Raw genomic sequence first — 19,001 nt, 5'->3', positions numbered from 1 at the left:
GCTCTATATCATCCTCCAGGAAGCATAGCACGTCCTGATCTGATCTGACCTGATTTCTAACCAAAGTTATAGGACCACCCAATAACCAGACCCCACCTGCACTGATACCATTTTAGTGACTTTTTTCATGATCTTTCCTTTGTCTTGTAAAGAAGTAACTCACATACCTATGTCTTATAAATTTAGCCCTACCCTCAACTCATTGCAGCTCTTTACTGCCCATGGGTCCTGTCCCCATGCTACTCCATGCTATTCTCTGAATAAAAGAGCATTACTGCAAGAAAGGCAAAAAAGAGAGAAAGAAAGAAAGAAAGACCACTGAGGCTGCAGACAACAGAACTGCAGGGAACAGAACTGAGGAAGGGGCATGAGCAGACACCCAGAGGCTGTTGCTGGTGGTCAAGGCTAGAGAGGACGTAGTGTAGACCGTGGAGATGGAAGTGGACCACCACCTTGGAAATAACAACCAACAGGAATTTGAGACTGATTGTGTGCGAATGGGGAGGAAGAAAGAGCAGTCAAGTACAGACCGGCAAGTCTCTGATTTGAACAACAGAATGGAAGCTGGTGCCATTCTTCTCTTTGTTAAAATTGTATTTATTATTGAGGTATGATTGACATACAAAAAGCTGTACATATTTAATGTCTCCAACTTGATGAGTTCACAGATGATGTACATCCACGAAACCATCACTACAATCTATGCCATAAACACATCCATCACCTCCAAAAGTTTCCTCCTGTCCTCTTTATTTAGTATTATTATTTTATTTTGTGATAAGAAGACTTAATGTAAGATCTACCCCTCTTAGCAAATTTTTAAGGATAAGTACGGAATTGTTAACTGTCAGAGCTATGCCACACAGTAGATCTCTAGGACTTACTCATCTTATATAGAAACTTTGTACCTTTGGGCCAATACCTCCCCTTCCTCCCTTCCCATCCCCTGGCAACCACCATTCTACTCTCTGGTAGTACCTCATGAAGGAGGACCACTGAAGGAGTAGCCACGTTTTTGTTGTTTTGTTTTCTTTTCATCAGGGGCAACTTCTTCGTCTGGATTTTCTTTCCCTTGGATCTATTCCAAAAGCCTAGACTCAGGCTCTGCGTGAGGAGGACTTGGGGATGGGGCTGGGGAAAGATAGAGGCTCAGGGATGAGAGCTGGTGGAGGAGGGGAAACCTCCGTGGCCTGAAGGGGGGGACTTGGTGCCAGGGCCTCATTGCTGTCTGTGTCTTGGAGGCTGGAACAGAGGCACTACAAGGACATTCAATCAGCATTCTCCATCTGTCCATTTAGGAAACACCACCGAAGCCAGCAGCCTGACCCTGCCTGGCAGGCACTGCTACGCCTGTTCTCTGGCACAGAACCTGGGAAGCTAGTGGGAGCAGGGAAGAGTACCGCTGGCCTGGAGTGTGGCTGTCAGTTGTAGGAAGGTCTACCATGTCATGAGCAGGGAGTGGGAGTTAGAAGATGGGGCCCTGGCCCTGGCCCTGGGGAGGAATCCTGGCTAGAAACAGGCTTCGAGAGATTCAAGAAGCAGTTCTCAAACAGGGAGCCTTCATAGAACACCCCATGTGCCCTGCTGGAACCCCTCAGTAGACATCTCCAGGGAATGGCCCTTTTTGGAGGGAGAAGTATGCCAGTGCCATGAGGGCATCAGAGAGAGCTGGCAGGAAACTGAGGCCCAGAGAGGGGAGCTATCTTAGGCCACACCTCAGGCTTTGACTGAAGATCCTAATTCTCAATACTCAACTCTAGGAAACTTTCCTTGATGCCTCCAAGCTGAGTTCCGTAACTCCTGCTCTGCACCCTAAAATGGGCATTTTTCTATCTCTGCCCCTCCCAACTCAGTTGTAATTATCTGTCCGTCTTTCCCACTAGACCGTGACTCCCTAGGGGTGGGGTGTGCTTTACTCATCTTTGTGTCCCAAGTGCTTAGCCTGCTGCCTGGGCACAGAGAAAGCTTCTGATACAGGTTTGTGAGATGAACAGATGAGTGGATGGGTGAACCAACTAATTAGTTAATTAATCTTAATTAATAGAGGCTAACCTCTATTGAGGTTGTAAGGGTTGGAGTGACATCTTTAAGGGCTGTGCTTTAAGTTAATTCCTCCCCCCACCCTTAAATAAGGGTTAAGTAAGCCTAACCCTTATGTTTCCATTCATACGAAGCTTGCTCAACTTCACCCTTAAAGCCACTGTGATGTTCAGTGACCTTAATACAACTCCAGGCCATAATCCTAGCTGCCAACTTGAGCTCATCCGTAGCTTGGATGCAAACATACACCATAACCCTGTGACCTAGTCCTGATACTAAATGGATCTGAATAGGGGTGGTTTTAGGTCTTCAAAGAAGTAACAAGGAAGGCTAAATGTCAAGAGACGTTGGGTTTGGGAGGAGCATCCAAGGACCAAAGGAAGATGAGAGACTCCCCACTTTTTCCCTGGTACCCTCCCCACTTCTGCTTACTCGATTTTCAGAGAATAACCTATGCGAGACCAGAGCCACATGAGGGTCAGCAGTCCTTGGACATAAGGGGTGTCTTTGCTGATGAAAGCATTTGGGATGAGTCTAGGGTGTACAGGTGGGAAAGTTAAGGTTAGCAAGATCCATGGGTGAATCCTGGCCTGAGAAGCAAGAGGCCTGAGTTCTGGTCCCAGCCCTACGCTGTCTCTGACTTGCTTTGTGACTTTTGACAGATCATTTTGCCATCTCGAAGGGGCATGGCCTGCATGTTATCTGAGGTCTCATCTGGTTCTGAAGCTTGAAGTTCGAATCATTAGTTCATGTTCCTTTCTCCGTTTTTTCCTCCTTAAGTCTATTCCCCACTCTCCCGTCCTCCACGCCCACTCCTCACCTCCGTGGCCCTGGACCCTAACCCTCTCCTCTCTCTCTCTCTGAGCTGGTCTCCTCAACTGGGCTGCTCATTTGAAGCAGGAATCCTTCAATCCCTGTGAGTCCAGGCAATGAAATCCTCATTAAACCTAATAAGAGAGAGCTGGTCCATTTAGCACAAATCTTCTCCCCATGTTGGAGCTGGAATATGAAGCACCGAGAAGGGAAGGGCTGAAAATGAATGGTAAGGAATGGAGCCCAGTTGTTCACAGGCGAGGCTGGTCCATGGTAAACACATCCTGGGAGCCTGTCTTGGCTGAGGTCATCCCGTCTAAGCCCCTGCCTCAGAGCGGCTTCAACCTTATCCAAAGCATCTCTGCCTGAATACTTTGGAGACTCCTCCTCAGTGGACAGTCCCTTCTGGGGTCTAGCCTTTAGTCCTTCTGCTTCAATTGCAGCACTGTTACCCCCAATATCCTGTGACACCCAAGCCCCATGCGAGAAGCCTGACCTCCCTGGTCCTCTTTCCCCTAAGAGACCACTAAGGACTGGTCCAGGGCACTTCAACTACTGCTGCTCTTCTTCCTGCCCCAATCTTTCCCCTCACGGTGCAGAGTGGTGGCTCTCCCCATTGCCGTTAAGACTGCCCTCTGTCTCTGCTCTTCTTCTTGTATATCTCAAAAGCTGGGCATCTTAAGAAAAAAAGAGAACAAGAGGAAATAGACTGGCATAGCAGCAGGAAAGCCCAAGGCCCGACATCTGGAAGGACTTACGCAGCCACCTAGGCTGTAAGACAAAAGTGGAGAAAGAGGGAGGAAAAGCCCCTTTGGTGGGAGGGCTTTTGAAGAAGGAGTGCATCTCTCAGTGCTCTGAGCTACAGTCTGCAGCAGGGGAAGGGACGCGGTGACCTCTGGCGGCCCCTCACCCTTGGCGACTTGGGGTTTCCTTTATGGTCAGGATTATTTTCCAGGCTGAAAATCAGGATCTTGGCCTTTCTCTTTTGTGTCTCTGGTAAGCAGCAAGAACACAATCCTCTGCCCCCTCGAGGGGGAAAGGGCACAATTTATAGAATTGTCCTGCTGTTCTCGGCCCTCATTGAGACAAAGAATTCATTTCCGTCTCCAAGGGTGGCTTCTCCTGCTGATGGTCATAAATTGCCTTCCCACTCACTCTCTGACCTCTCGATCTTTTTGCTTTTGTACTCAAAAAATTACTAATATTTCTCTTAACTCCATATATAACCTTTGGCTGCCTCTCTCCTTTTTTTGTGGGAGAAGTGGCATCCTGAGGGATTACCCCATCTGCCTCCATGCCTGCATGCTTCTGTCTGGCAGGGCCCTGTGCATGGGGATGGAGACGAATCCAGCAGGAGGAAGATTTGCAAGGTCCCTGCTTTGGGGAGCTCCCAACGCGAGAATACTCACAGCTGGCTTTTACTGCTCATCGTGTGCCTAGCACTGTTCTAAGAGCTGTACGGCCATTGACCCACTTAATCCTCACAACCACCCCATAATGTAAGTAGTATTATTATCCCTGTTTTCGGATGGAGAAACCAAGGCTCAAAGAGGGTAAGTAAATAAACTGCCCAAGGTCATGGAGAAAGTCAGCGGCAGAACCTGGATTAGAATTCCCTCCGACTGGTTTCACTTCCCCTGTGCTTTGCTCCCAACTACTCTGCTGCCTCTCTGTGAGGAGAGGGGCTACCAAGCTTCTTCCCTGCCCTCAGGGAGCTCCAGACTGAGGGGACATCTATAGCCCCTGCCCCCAAGGAGCCCCAAGTTTGATAGGGGAGGCAGGTGTCCTGTCCTAGGGAGGTGTATCTAGTCTGATGTAAAAAACACAGGCTTTGCCTTCAGGAGCATCCATCTGATACTGGGGACTCCGCCCCAGGGCCCCCCAGTTCAATGAGAGTTATGTGATTAGACTCCTGTAGACTAAGTTAATCCATTTAGACAGAATGGTGAACATTAGTGCGGAGATGAGAATGGAGCAAATCTGGGGGCATTTAATTGGGGTTCTCCCCAGAAGGAGGAGAGAGTGACGCAGGATGGCCGATAAGCAGAACTGCTGGTGGAGAGAAGAGGCCAAGGCCCCCTGGCGGTGTGCAGGCTTGCTGAGGGCCTGGAAAGCAGGGGTGTGCTCAGCTCGGTGGTTCTCAACCCTGGCCACCCCTTAGAATTACCTGGGGAGATGTTTAAAAATACTGACGCTTGGGGCTTCACCCCAGAGCAGTTAATCTTTGGGAGCGAGGCCCAGGTACTGGTGTTTTTTAAAAGCCCCTCTCGAGATTCTAACACACCGCTGGTGTTGAGGACCACTAGCTGGAGTTGAGATCTTAAGCTCTGGGATCTAGGATGCTGAGTGGCTTATGTGGAGGGGATTCTGGAGAACTATGTTTGCTATGAACTGAGCTGGTAAGGGTTTGAGATTACAGGGAGAGGGAGACAAGAAAGTTAAAGCACCAGGAGAGAGAGGTGAGATTACTGATTTAGCTGTTAAGGATCTGGAGAAATTTGGCTCTTCTGTTGCTAGGGTTTTGAGGTGAGATAAGAGGCCTAAGGGGAAGTAAAAGCTTTGATAACTCAGTCCCTCTTCACAATGAGAATCCCCATCAAGCCTGAATACCAAAAGCTAGAATGTGGGCAAGAAGAACTAAACTAAGAATATTCTGTTCCCTCACTTCTGGGCTTTTTCTTCTCAACATTTCCTAAATCACTATCACCATGGACCTCCTTCCCATGAATCCTTTATACAGAGTGAAAAGGGGAAAAGACTGTCTGATACTCCAAGAACAGCCCTGCCTCGGGGCCTTTGCACATGCTGTTATCACTGACCTGCTGCATTCTTCCCTCAGACACCTGAATAACTGAATCTCTCAATTCCTTCAGTCTCCGTTCAAATGTTACTTTACCAGAGAAGATTTCTGATTACCTATAACAATAGCAATTCCTCCCTCCCTTCCACTCCCTGTTCATTTTATCCTGCTCTATTTGTCTCCCATAGCATTACTACAACTTGGTGTATTTAATATTTTTGTGCTGTCTCTCCTTCCCCTCCAGGATGGAACACTGTGAGGGAAGGACTTTCCCAGGGTTTTTTTTCATTGTTGTATCTCCAAGGCCTAGAATTGTGACTGGAACATAAGCAGGCACTGAAGAAATATTGTGGAATGCATGATTAATGAATGAGTAGATGAAAAGCCCTGTGTGTCTGCATATTGGTGTATGGCTGTTTGTATGTATTTATGATTTTATTTCTATTTCTCTGGGCTAGGTGTGGCTCTTATAAACTCTGTGCTTGCCTGTGCATATGTGTTTTTGAACATATGAAGCATTCTCTGGGTCTGTGAATATTGGGCTCCTGAATATGAGCTTGCGTATTTTTCTGCCTGTGTTTCTGTGTCCTCCGGTTGTGTGTGCGTATATCTGGACCATTCAGCCTGGCGTCAGGGTCCCTGCAAGAAAGAGGAGTTGTGGCCACCTACCACCAGCAGAGGGCACCGGAGAGCCATGCGCCTCCGCTCAGGGGCTGAGATCGTGAAATCTTGGCGGGTAGTGTTAAGGACCCAGGAGACCTAGAGAATCTGGGAGGAAAGAAGTGGAGACCTCGTTAGACCAACACAGTACTGTAAAGTTGTGCAATTCCTGTTATTTCCCCTCAACTCATCCCTTAGGAAGCAGACGTGCAAGCACCCCCAGCAACTCTGCGAGCAGAAGCATCTGGTTAGGGGCTGGGAAAGGAACTGGTTGCAAAACTGGGCTCTTAAAAAAGAGGAGACACCTAGTGAATGCCCTCCTTACTCTAACCAGGAATTCCCTCCCTTCTCAGTTCCTAGATCTCTCAACCCCAAAGGATCTCAAACTCCTCCCGGCTTAGAGATCTTCCTGTGGCTGCCCTCTCCTTGGCCCTTCAAACCCTTCAAGTTGGCTACTTTCTCCTTCTAGATGGGTAGATGCCCAAGATGGACAAAGGAAGGAGTCGACTAAGCCTCTCCCCGGCCGAGGGCCAGGGCCAGCTGAGGACTCCGACACTTGGCCTGGCCTCACTGTGTGCTGGGTGCCGCCCCCTGGCAGGGGCTCCAGGCAGGTCCGAGACTCAGCTCGGATTCTCCAGCTTTGGGTTTGTAGGTGGGGAGAGGAATGTATCCCTCCCCACTCCCAGCATTCATCAGTCAATTGAGAATTCCCAATTTGGGGAATCTAGGGGTTAGATTCTGGGTGTGGGATTTTTTAAAAAAAGGATTTTACGCTTTTTAACTCCATGAACCACCGCTTGCCCATCCCCTCCGCTCCCACACACACACACACTCGAACACACATGCACACACTCACATACCCTTCCCCATGACAGTCATCCACGGGGCTAGTGGCTTGTGCTCAGCCCATGCCCCGCCTCCCCAATCCGCCGCCTAGTTTCGTAGCTCGGGACCAAGATTTTGTATGTAAATACGAGGGGGTGAGGGCAGGCAGGGTCCAGCCGTCCCTGCCCCAGCGCCCGCGATTGTCACGTTCGTTACCCCTTCGCTTTTGCCCTCAGTCCCTTTCTGTCTCTGCTCTCTTTGCATCTCAGTTCCAGCGAGGGGTGTGAGTGTGTGTGCGCGCGCGTTGGGGGCGGGGGAGGGCTGTGAAGGGAGGCGCCGTCGGAGGGAGAGTAGACGTCAGGAGGAGGGACGAGGGAGAGAGGGAAGGAAGAGAAAGGAGAGAAAGGGAGAGCAGAGATCGAAAGAGACCCAGAGTGATAAAGCTTGAGAGGAGAAATCATAAAAGCGAGAGGGGGAGGAGAGAGAGGGAGAGAGCGAGCGAGAGCGAGAGAGCGAGAGAGGGAGGAACGGGACCGGGAGGAAAGAAAGAAAGAGAACGCAGGGAAGGGAAGTGAGTTTGTGCGCGCGAGTGAGTGTGCGTGTGTGCGTGTGTGCGTGTGTGTGTGTGTGTGCAGGGGCGGGCGCGGGCGGGCGGGGGGCGGGCTCCCGGGCTCCCCTCCTCCCAGCCCGCTCCTCTCGCTCCCTCGCCAACTCCGGGCCCCAGCCGCGGGCGGGCGCACGGCGGGCGGACAGCATGCTGAGCCTCATCGTCTGGATCCTCACTCTCTCCGATACTTTCTCCCAAGGTAAGGGCCCCCAGCCCGCCCCGGACTCGGCTCCCCCCTGCCCTCGGGGCTGGGGACTGCGCCCCCGCTGGGGGAGCGCTGAGGTGCCCGGCGGCCCGCGGCCAGTCCCTGGGGTCGAGACGCCACGAGGCGGGGGCTCCGTCCTGGCGCGGAGCCCGGGGGAAGGGGGCGCGGAGTAACGGGGCCTGGCGAGAAGGAGTTTTCCGTTGATTTGCCCAAGTTGTTTCCTTTTGCTGCGCGGGAGAAGGGAGAATTGGGGCCGCGAGGGCTGGGGTTCGGAGTGAAAAAGGGATCCGAACGCTCCAAGTCTTTTCCGGAGCCTCTGGCAACCCTCCCTCCCTCCACCCTCTGAGGCCGGGATCCGGACGCCTGGGTCCTGGCTGAGGGGAAGGCTGGGAAGAGGGTGGGATTTCAGACGTTGGGGGTGGGAGGTGCGCGGAAAGCTGGAGAGCCAGGCGCCCGAAGATGTTGCTGAGGGAATCTCCCTATTCCAGCCCAGCCCCTCGGAGGGTGCTGAGTCGGAGCCGGCTGCCCCCTCTAGAGGAAGGGAGGAGTGCCTCGGGGCCTCTGGTGGGGATGTGGAACCCTTGCCCGCGGAGGTTTCGGGTGGGGGAGTGGAGTTCCAAAAGGCAGCATCAGGGCGGCTGGACAAGGAGGGGGACACTTGGGGGGCTAACACTCTGCCTGGGGTCAGGAAAGTGTTGATGTCAGGGGCTTATTTGGAACTGGTAGGGGGAGGCTGGGCGATGAGACAGAGGTTGAGAGAGATGAGGATGTTAGTGTATCCTGAGGCAGGGCTGGGGGAGTAGGAGAGAAGGGGACCAGGAAATCAAGGTCCCCGATTCCATCCAGGACTGGGTCCGTGGGAATGGATGCTTGCCTCCTGCATCTGACTTTAAGGAAGATTAATCCTGCTGAGCTAGCCACCCCCAACCCCCAAAATGGAGCTGACACACAGAAATTGACACACAAACATCAAAAAACAGTCACAGACACCGAGACAGACTACTCACCTACTGAGACGGAGGTACCCACAAGCATCCTCCACACGGAGACAGACACATATACACAAAGACGCTGATACATCTGAGGAAGACAGAATCCTCCCCCGTATCAGCTTGCACATTCATGCACCCAAACACATTCAAACTCATAGACACAGTACATGTATGCAGGCGGGCATTTACAAGGACACAACACACACACACACACACACACACACACACTGAAACCCTTCTACAGATACCAACCCTCCAGCAAACAAAGAAACTTGAACAGACATTCCTATAGGCAGAGACCTATGGAGACTACAGACTACAAAATGGAGGAGGTGGTCTGGTTTTGGGGTGGGGGGGGGAATCTGGGAAGAGGGAAGTCAGCCTGGATAGAATGCCCTCAGGCATTACCCTGCTCTCAGTTCCCTCCCTGGGCTGTAGGGTGTGCATTTAGGGGTGAGGTGTTGTGCTGGACCCCTCCTCTCCTTACCAGGCTCCTCCCCAGCTCAGAAGGCAAAGCCTGGCTGAGTTGGTGGGGGCAGATCTTGATCCATCTTTCCCCATAGGGCATCCATCCCCCTCTCCCCTCCCCCCCCCCCACACTTAAGCTATGAGCAGGACATACATCCATGGTGTGAGTCCAGTGGGAAGTGATGCCATGGAAAGGAGGCCTGGCCTTGGGCTTGGCAGGCCAAGCCAGCCACTTGGCAGAAAGTTGGGAAGATGACTTAAGTTCTGACTTTGTTCAGCCAGGCTGCCAGAGAGGAGGAGAAGGGGGGAGGGCCCACGATGTGAGGGGAGGGGGCAGCTGGGTCATTATTGATGTGTTAGGGGCAAGCTTCTGTCTGTCCCTTTCCCGCAGCCCTAACATGTCAGCAACATGGATACGAATGAGCTTCAAGGAACAAAAGCTGCGGTTAGCAAACAGGAGAGACATGTGGATTGAATCGGGGACAGAAGCGGTCAGACAGAGAGAAGTGTGTTGTGTGCCTTTCTCCCTTTGGAAAGGGGGGAGGGGTTAGGGGTTAGCTGAGCTCCCATCTCCTGGCCACCAACAGGGGTGAGAGCAAGACCTGGTGAAACTGTGCAAAAGTATCTAGGGGGTTGGGGGAGGCATACCAAAGACGAGAGATGGAGAGAATAGACTGGAGGGGGGAGGAAATCACCACTGAGTGTTCTGGGAAGCTGAGCAAGGACTAGGGTGGAGGCAGGGAGGGAAGGAGTGTGGATCTGGCAAGACTGGGACACTCCCGGGGTGGGGGGAGGCTTTCAGACCTCCTCTCCTTGGCCTCCATCCTTAGAAAGAAAGAGTTCTAGTTCAGGGCCTGGGGCAGTGAGAGAGGAAAGCAAGGGGGGGATTGCCAGGGGGTTGAGGGATGGTGGTGGGAAATGGGGAGGAGAGAGGAGGAGAAGGCAGTTGAATTGAGAGGAGCAGAGAGGAGAGGGGAAGGGAAGATTCAGCCCAGGCAGAGAAATAAAAATCGCATTTTAAAGAATTTCAATGGGCTTCATCAATCTTCATTTTTCACTAAATAATTTTCTGTATCTTATCTAAATGAAAACCATTATCCTTCCCCCCATTTCCATCATGCGCCGGCTCCTCAGACTGATTGCGCCGAAAATTGAAATATTTATTCATTTTCTGGGAGATTTTCTCCCTCCCCAGCCTCGGGGAGGAGAAATTGAAAAAGAAAGATTATAGCTAATCAGAGCAATGTGGGATGACAGGCCGGCTCGGGGTGGGAGCTGCCTCCAGGGGATGGGGGTGGAGATGAGGGTAGGGGAAAAATCTGTGTCTGCAGCCCCCAGAGGTCCCCTCAGCATCCCTGTCACCAGTTGGCAGAGGGGTGAGGAGTGAAGGGAAGAGGGCTGAGGGCCTCCTAAATTCCCAGGATTCAACTCCCCAGCACAGCCACATCCTGGAAGAGAAGGTGAGTCGGGAAGGAGAGTAGTTGGAGATCTGACTCCCCCCTCCCCGCGCTACACACAGACACGCACTTCAGTCATCCCTCTTCTGCCTGCCCAGGCCGGAGCAGACCTTGAGGCTGAGGAAGAGGCTGGGGGAGATGAGGCAGAAGTCAGGGTACCAGTCCCCCTCCTTGACCTTGATTGGACTCCACTTTACACTCACTTAGACCTAAAGGGAACCAAGTACAGTCCTCAGTGCCTCGAGTGGGTTACCTCTGACCATAGCCCTGGAGCCCAGAGGACCCACATCAGGAGGAGGAGGAGGAGGAGGGGGAGGAGGCCTCTAGGCCTTCCTATCTCCTGCTGGTTACCATAGCTGCATGGTTGGTTGTCTTGCTCCGCCGTTGGTTGGTTCTCTGGTGAGGTGTGGACCAGGAAGCCCAGCTCTGGTCCCCAGCTCTTACTACCCTGACTGGAGAACTGCGTGCTCTGATGGAAGCTCATCTTTATGTCCTCAGGGACCACGTCTTAATTTCTTTATGGTCCTTTCGGTTTCTGACATAGTGCTCTGCACATTGTAAGTGCCCTTAAATATCTGATCAATTGATTTATTTGACAAGCGATCTACAGTGTTGGAAGGAGGCAGTGCTAAATTGCTAAATGGTGATTAAATCACAGCCCCACCTCCACTCCCTGGTTAAACCCCACCTCGGCCGCTTGGTAGTCAGGTCAGCTTGAACAAAGTATGCGCCTTCTCTGCCTCAGTTTGCTTGTCTGTGAAGGGAGGATAGAAATAACACCTCATAAGGTTGCGATGACTGTTAAATATGTTAATCTGTGTAAAGTGCATGGAACAGTGTCTGGCCTAGAGAGAAGTGCTTAGTGATGCTGCTGTTGCGACTTTGTGGCTGGACATAAAGGGCTAGGCAGCTGACTGTCTGTGCCTCCTTTCCAGCTCCTCTTTATGATTCTCCTTTTGTTTTCTTGCTCCAGCTGCCCAGATTCTTGGTCCTGGGCTTCAGCACCTTCTCTGTGTCTGTCATGGAGAGGACTGTGTTGTGGCAGACCCAGAAGGGGAAACTGACCAGCTTCTGCTTGGTTGGAGACCTCAGGAAAGGTCTGGGGAATGGACTTGGGGAGAGAGCAAAGTGGCAGAGGTTGGTGTTCTGGTGAGAAGAAAGCAGGGCTCTGGTGAGAAATGAGGAGGCGCACTAGCCCTGAGGTGTCAGCATTCCAGAGTCTGGAAATAATATGGATCATTTATGGAGCCATTGTGCTAACTGCTTGCTACGCATTATCTAATTTAATCTATACAACAACCCTCTGAGATGGGATCTGTAATCATCCCCATTTCATGGATGAAAAGTTGAGGTTTAGGTGGGTTCAGCTTCTTGTTGATACTTGGAGGAACCACCTGACCTCAAAGCCTGTCCCTTCCCCTCTGCCAGGGATCCCACATGCCAGCAGGGACCCGTGTAGGGCTGGGCCAGGGTTTTTCCTGGTCCACAACAGAATGAGAACGAGGAGGAAAAGGGAGTGAGTGTCTCATAAAGGTGAACTCACTCATATTTTTAAAGCAATCCTTTATTCTAAGATTCCATCCTTCTACATATTTTGGTGTTGAATGATTTTTCTTTGATGATAGGACAGTGCTTGTAAGTGACTTTTTTTAAAAGGACTTTACTTGGCAAATAAAAAGGTTCGCAACCTTGTGTTCATTACTAATATTAAACACGGTCCATAAGCTACAAATTTGGGAGCTACTCCTGTACCATGCAAAGCTGACTCCTGCAGATGCCCAGAGATGTATGAGGCTGGCATGGAGTGCTGAGTCGGGGCCCAGGGAGAGTCCCAGGACAGTCAGCTCCCAAACCAGCCCAGTCTCTGGTGGTCATGGAGGCTAGGGTCTTGGATGGTGTGTTCCAGCTGGCTTTGGGGGCCCTGCCTGGCCTAGGGTAAGTGAAAAACCAGGAGGTGGGCTGCATACCAAAGTATCCAAATTCCTTTTTATTGTGCTTTTCATATTCATTATCCATATTCCTTTTAATGATGAAGTTATGAAGTTAATGTTACCCCCATTTAATTTAATTTATTTATTTGGTGAGGAAAGTTAGCCCTGAGTTAACATCTGTGCCGGTCTTCCTCTACTTTCTATGTGGGCTGCTGCCACAGCATGGCTGACAAGTGGTGTTAGGTCCTTGCCAAGGATCCGAACCTGCGAACCCCAGGTGGCTGAAGTGGAGCATGCCGAACTTAACCACTGCATCAGGGGGTCAGCCCCTGTTATCCCCATTTTATACATGAGGAAACCAAAGCTGAGTTCAATGAACTTACTCAAGGCTGTACCTGGGGTTTTAGATCCCAGATTTATACTCTTTGTCTCACTGTAAAGCCCACATCCCTCAGTGCCTCCCATAGAGTTGAGGCAGCTCTGGAGGGCAGGGAGGCTTTCCCCTTCTCCTCTCCCCACAATGGCAGACAGCCTCCTTCTGTTGCCTCGCTCAGCCTTCTCCAGGGCTCAGCCCAGGACGCCGAGCCCATATCCATCTTGCTGCCTTGCTCTGATGATCATCTGTTTTATTAACTGGGGGGTGGGAACTGTACATATTGCCTCTTGTCTGTCAGGAGAAGGAGGTTTGTAATGCCTCAGCGCCCTTTCTTCCCACCTTCAGAGTCTTTTAACTTTGTATAGTGCCTTCCAATTTTAGCAACTTTTTCACATGTATCATCTCATTTAATAGAGCTACACAACCATCCCATGATATAGGCAGGGTAGTTATTATTTCTCCGTTTAAAGGTGAGAAAACAGAGACATAAAGAGGTTAAAGGACTTGCTAAGAGGTAGAAGTTGGGCTGGAGGGAGGAGATGAGGGCAAATTCCTTAATTACTCCAATATCCAGGGGCTGTTTCCAGCGAAGTTAGGGAAATTCCTCCTCCAAGTGTCCGGACCTGGGAAAGCTGTGTCCTCTCCCGACCTACCAGTTCCTGCCTGGTCTCTTCCCAGGGCCTCCAGGCCACTTTACTTGGCAATCTCCTCGAGGATCCTTGACCTGGAAAGGGCTGGGGTTGTGGGGGTGGGTGGTCAGCGGTGGAGGAGAAGGAGGCAGCCATGTCCTTGATGCTGAAATGTGAAGCCAAGGAGAGGCGGTCTCAGAAGTCACAAAAGAGAATGGGCTCACTTCTTGTGAAGGAGAAGGTCATTCATGTTTTTTTAAATTTTTAAAATTTATTTATTTTTTTTTTCCGAGGAAGATTAGCCCTGAGCTAACATCTGCCAATTCTCCTCTTTTTCCTGAGGAAGACTGGCCCTGAGCTAACATCCGTGCCCACCTTCCTCAACTTTATATATGGGACGCATACCACGGTATGGCTTGCCAAGTAGTGCCATGTCCGCACCTGAGATCCAAACCTGCGAACCCTGGGCCACCGAAGCAGAACGTGCGCGCTTAACTGCTGCGCCACCGGGCTGGCCCCCAGGTCACTCATTTTTAAGGAGGGCTCACTTTGTGTTTTGCATGTATTAGTAACTAATTTAATACTGACAATAATCTATTCAAGGTAGAAGTTATTATCCCCATTTTATAAATGGACAAAGAGAGACCCCAAGAAATTAAGTAGATTGTCCAAGATAATACAGCTAGTAAATGACAGAGCCAGGACTAGAACCCAAGCAGGCAAGTTGGGGTGGGGGGCAGGAGTGATTCCCAGAAGGAAGCCCCTTGAGACCAGCACCTCCACCTCTTATACATTTCTGCTGCATACATGTCTGCAGATGCTGTGTCACTGTACAGTACGTGTGCCCACATGCATGTCCATAGATTCACTCATGTACACTTGTACATGCAGCCATTTTTCACCCCCATACACATATGGACAGATGTCTCTCCCTTTACGCCAGTCCTTCCATTTACCAGATCACTGGCATGCAACACTGCCCTGTTTCTGTGTACCATTTCTCACCTAGCTATGGCAGCCATCCTGAGTCTTTGAAGACACTACTCTTGTAGTGCTTACTTGTCTTGCTTACTCTGTATCCCCTCTGATAGATGCACACATTACAAGGTTAAGAAAGTCAGAACCCTTGGGTTCCCCATTCTGTGACTTTGGTCCCTCTCCGTCCTGCAGCCCAGCTCTTACACCTTCCCTCACAGACAATGCAAACCTAATTTTAAGTTTAAGTTCTTTGAGTGCCCAGGATTAAAGGGGCTCCAACTCCCAGACATCGCTGAAGATCACATTTTTCTTTCTTTTTCCATCCCACTCTCTCTCCCTCCATCAGCTCTCTCCAAGTTCCCAGTTTCTTCCTCCCTCCAAATTTAATTTTTCCAGCAACTTTTATTAACCTCTGTAGTCTCCGGGGGCTGAAGTCTCATTCCTCTCTGCCCTCCTTGAGCCCATTTAACAAAATTGGGATCATATTGAAATAAATGGGCCTTGCAGCCAGCCAACCTCCTCAGGATTAAGGATCTTAAATCCAGGGGTGGAAATCTCTAGCACTCCCTAGTAAATTCCATTAGTTTCCCAGGAGATAATGCTGCTTTTTCCTCTAGGGGCCTGGCTCTGGGAAAGTGACGCGGCAATTTCCCAGAAGGCCCTGGGGTCTGGGTTTTGAGGCAGGGAAGGGACAGCAGGAACCTGAGTCTCTTGTGCTGTGTGCCCACAGGGTTGTCCCAGGAGGCTGTGCTACCCCAGGCCAGTTTAGGAATCAGAGATTCTTCTTCTGGACTGGGCCATTTGATGCTTTTTTTTGCTTCTTACTTCTTCTGAAGCACTATGAGAAATACATCCTCACTGGAAGATGTATAGGAAGAGTAAGGACTCAGCTCCTTCATTCAGCAGAAATGTGTTGTGTGCTTACTATGCGCCGCCACCAGTGTTGCAAAATGAATAAAATGCTATCCTAGCCCTTAAGGGTCTCGCTTTGGGATTTAGGTGCAAATCACTTAACTTCTGTAGGCCTCGGTTTCTTCCTCCATAAAATGGGGAGAATTAATTTTTTTTCGAATTAGCAAAGGTATATTACTTTATGCAGAACATACTGGTAGGCATTATGGGTTATAAAAAGTGACATTATATGGTCCCTGTGCTCCAGGAAGCTAAGAAGTGCAATATGCAAAGATTCCTGGTAATGCCAGGCAGGGTGTCATTGGAGCCAGGACAGCAATGTGCGTGGTCAGAGCTGGAGAGTTCAGGAGAGGGCAGTTTGCTGTGGCCTGAAGAGGCCAGGAAAGGCTCCATGGAGGAAGTGGGTCTAAGGATGGACAGGATGTGGATGTGGCAGGAAGAGGGAGAGCATTACCAGACAGGCCAAACTTCCCGAGCCAAGGTGTGGCTGCCGGAATGTGCCGGGTACGTTGAGGCTGGTTGCAGCTGAGGATTTGGGTTGGGGAGAAATAAATGGCGTGATCCAGAACAGTAGACTGCAGCCAGATCTGAGAGGGCCTTGACAAGCCAGGACGGAGACTGTCCTGTAAGCAGTGGGGAGCTAGAGATTTGTTTTTTAAACAAAGAGTGTGTTAAAAAGTCGAATGATCTCTACTTCATTCCTCATCAAACCCTCCCTTCCTCTTAAACTCATCTGCTGGAGCTGCTGTAGAGATTTGCAACCCCTTCAATTTACCAAAAAAAAAAAAAAAAAGTGAAGTAGACAGATAATCAGGGTTGGACCAGGCAGAAGTGAGCAGAAAGCCTTAGAGAAATATCCGTTCGCCTTGGGAAGTCTCAGATGTGTGACCTGAGTTGGGGAGGCTTTGGAATGATGAGAAAGTCTTTTTTCTCCGAGAATCCTCAGGTATAAGATAAAGATGTCCACGGGCAGAGTTCAGTGGAGATAATCAAGAGAGGAGAGCCCCGCAGCCTTGGGAAACCTGAGCCCCAGTCTAGACTCTTTGTCGTCTGATCCTGTGGGGCCTAGGCTGGGTCTGCCCTGCCCAGAGTCTAGGGGAACCACCTGGTTTCATCGGAGGGCCAATCCGGATTTGATCCTTGCAGGGTCAGTCTTGGGCTGTTTCCTCTGGTCAGTGGCCTGTCCTAGATGTGTGTGCATTTGGGGGGGTGAACCTAGAGATTCTTAAAACCTCTGTAAGGAGTTGTTCAAATGAAAACCTTTAAAGAGGGTTCCTGCCAGGGGGGTGAAAAGCCTGTGTTCAACTAAGCAAGGGTTTTTTTTTTAATGGCTGGGCTGGGCCTGGCACTCAAGTAGGCACTGGGGATGAAAAGATAAGTGAAATTTAGTCCCTGTCCTTCAGGCACTCCTGGGCTGGTGTGGGAGATGGATGTATAAACACATATTGACAATACTATAAGATAAAGGTTGTGAGGGAGGTATGTGAAAAATGCTGAAGCTGAACTGTCTGAGGGAGGGGGAGTTAGAGGGAGCCCGGCCAGGGGGAGGGGACCTCCACAGATGTGAGGCTCAGGGGCTGCGGCTGGAGCCTCTGGAATGCAGCACCGTTCAAGATATCCCAGCTCTGGACAATCCCTGATTGTGCCCCCTGCTCCAGATGGAAGGAGCCGAGGAATCCGAAGGAGTGAGCCGAGGTCCCTCCCAAGGATTATGATTTCCAGGAACAAAGGCAGTTTATATAAAGCGCACTTTTCCCAAATCTACCAAGCCCTTGTGTCCACTTCCCTCCTCCCCAACCCCACTCCCACCCAAGTGAGCTGATTTCTGAATTAACTTTGTCCTTGTAATCAGCTTAGCTGAGTGTTTTTTTTTTCCCCCTCCTTCCTGAATTCTCCCAGGAACAGCCTGGGGCCCTGCTCGCTCCATTACCCAGCATTGTCAAGCCATGAGGTGCTTTTAACTGCTTCTTCCCATTCGATTCGCTTAACTGGGAGGTTATTAAAAGGAAAGGAGCTGAGATGGGCAGATGGGGGCAGAGAGAGAGACAACGAGAGAGGGAAAAGGAATTTTCAAAGAAGCAGAAACCCAGGGATGGGCAGGCTGGCAGGGGGAAGCCCCTGAGAGAAGTTGGGGTTTTCTTCATCTTGATTCCTTAGTCGTCCAGGGGACTCCTGGGTTTTAATCGCAAACCCTGAGCAATTGACTTGCTGCTCTAGGCCTCGCTCCCCGCCTCCCTGGAAATCTACCAGCTTGACCCTGCTGTGGGATGGGCTACGGGGACTTCCACTCTTGCCTCTTTGCCACCTCTCCCACACACATACTCTGCTACCAGTGCCATCAACTCTCCAGCATCCACCCCAAGTCAGCTACCGTGTGGATGATGTTTGATCCCAGATCGATGTGCCTCTCACCCCACACATATCCGGGAAGTCTCCCCTCACTGGGCAGTGGGTGAAGTGAGAATGCAAATTCATTTTAGTGTCAGTTTGAGCCAAATGTAATTAGAGAGGAAAATCTGACTTTGCAAAAATAAAAATCCAATGCCTTGCAAAAGCCAAGTTGAAATGACTTCCGGATTATCTGCACCGCTGCTGCTCTCGATTTATGCAGAAAATTGAGAGGGGCACCCATAAAGCTGGTATCTAAGGGATTCAGTTTGTGCACCTTGCCTTTGGTTCTGTACCAGGGTCATGTCATAAGACTGGCCTCTTTCAACACAACCCTGGAATTGCGGAACCCCTCAAATGCCCTGGGACCTCCTTACCAGAAGGGCTGCTGCCTGTATGATCATGACCAAGTCACTTCACTGGAGCCTCAGTTTTCTGATCTATAAAATGGAGACAGTTGCTATGAGGACTGAATGAAGGAATATAGATTAAGGAACAGTATTTGGAACACAGCAGTATTCAATAAATCATATTGCACAGTGCCTGCTTCTTGCAGCTAACACTCCAAGGCAGATCTGAAGAAGGCAGACAGTAGGATGAGTGAAGAACACCGGGTCTCTGAAATGCAGTACAGTGGGAGGTCTGAGGTGGTAGCATAGACTAATGGAAAGCACCTTGGTCTAGAATTAGGTCTGAGTCCCTGCTCTGAAGATTGAGTAGCCTCTTCACCTCTATGAGCCTTAGTTTTCCCATCTGTAAAATGGAACGATGGCAACCACTTAACCTCTACTTAAAGTCCTGGAAAAGCACTTCTTGGATAGTGTGCAGTAAGCGTGACCACCACTTTAACCCCTATCTTTCCAGAAGGTTTCAACTCTGTGTTAGAACAATGATTCTCAAACTCAACCACACTTATGAAA

At 50.3% G+C, this 19,001-nt stretch overlaps 1 protein-coding gene across 9 annotated transcripts in view; it reads left to right on the top strand.

Moving 5' to 3' along the window:
• The first annotated feature begins 7,494 nt into the window (after window positions 1–7,494).
• The window catches only part of KIRREL1 (kirre like nephrin family adhesion molecule 1), a 103,008-nt gene continuing 91,501 nt past the window's right edge, over window positions 7,495–19,001 (top strand). For 2 of the 9 annotated variants that reach the window (XM_070266951.1, XM_070266949.1), the window contains exon 1: window positions 7,552–7,944. In XM_070266951.1, the coding sequence (XP_070123052.1) occupies window positions 7,893–7,944 (52 nt within the window). In that variant the 5' untranslated portion in view covers window positions 7,552–7,892. Of the gene's footprint in view, window positions 7,945–19,001 lie in introns of all 9 variants that reach the window. The other 7 variants (XM_023640931.2, XM_070266948.1, XM_070266952.1 and 4 more) reach the window with 7 other exon arrangements.

The sequence above is a fragment of the Equus caballus genome, chromosome 5, assembly GCF_041296265.1.
Source record: "Equus caballus isolate H_3958 breed thoroughbred chromosome 5, TB-T2T, whole genome shotgun sequence".
Taxonomy (NCBI): Eukaryota; Metazoa; Chordata; class Mammalia; order Perissodactyla; family Equidae; genus Equus; species Equus caballus.
This window is presented reverse-complemented; position numbering and strand designations above follow the sequence as displayed.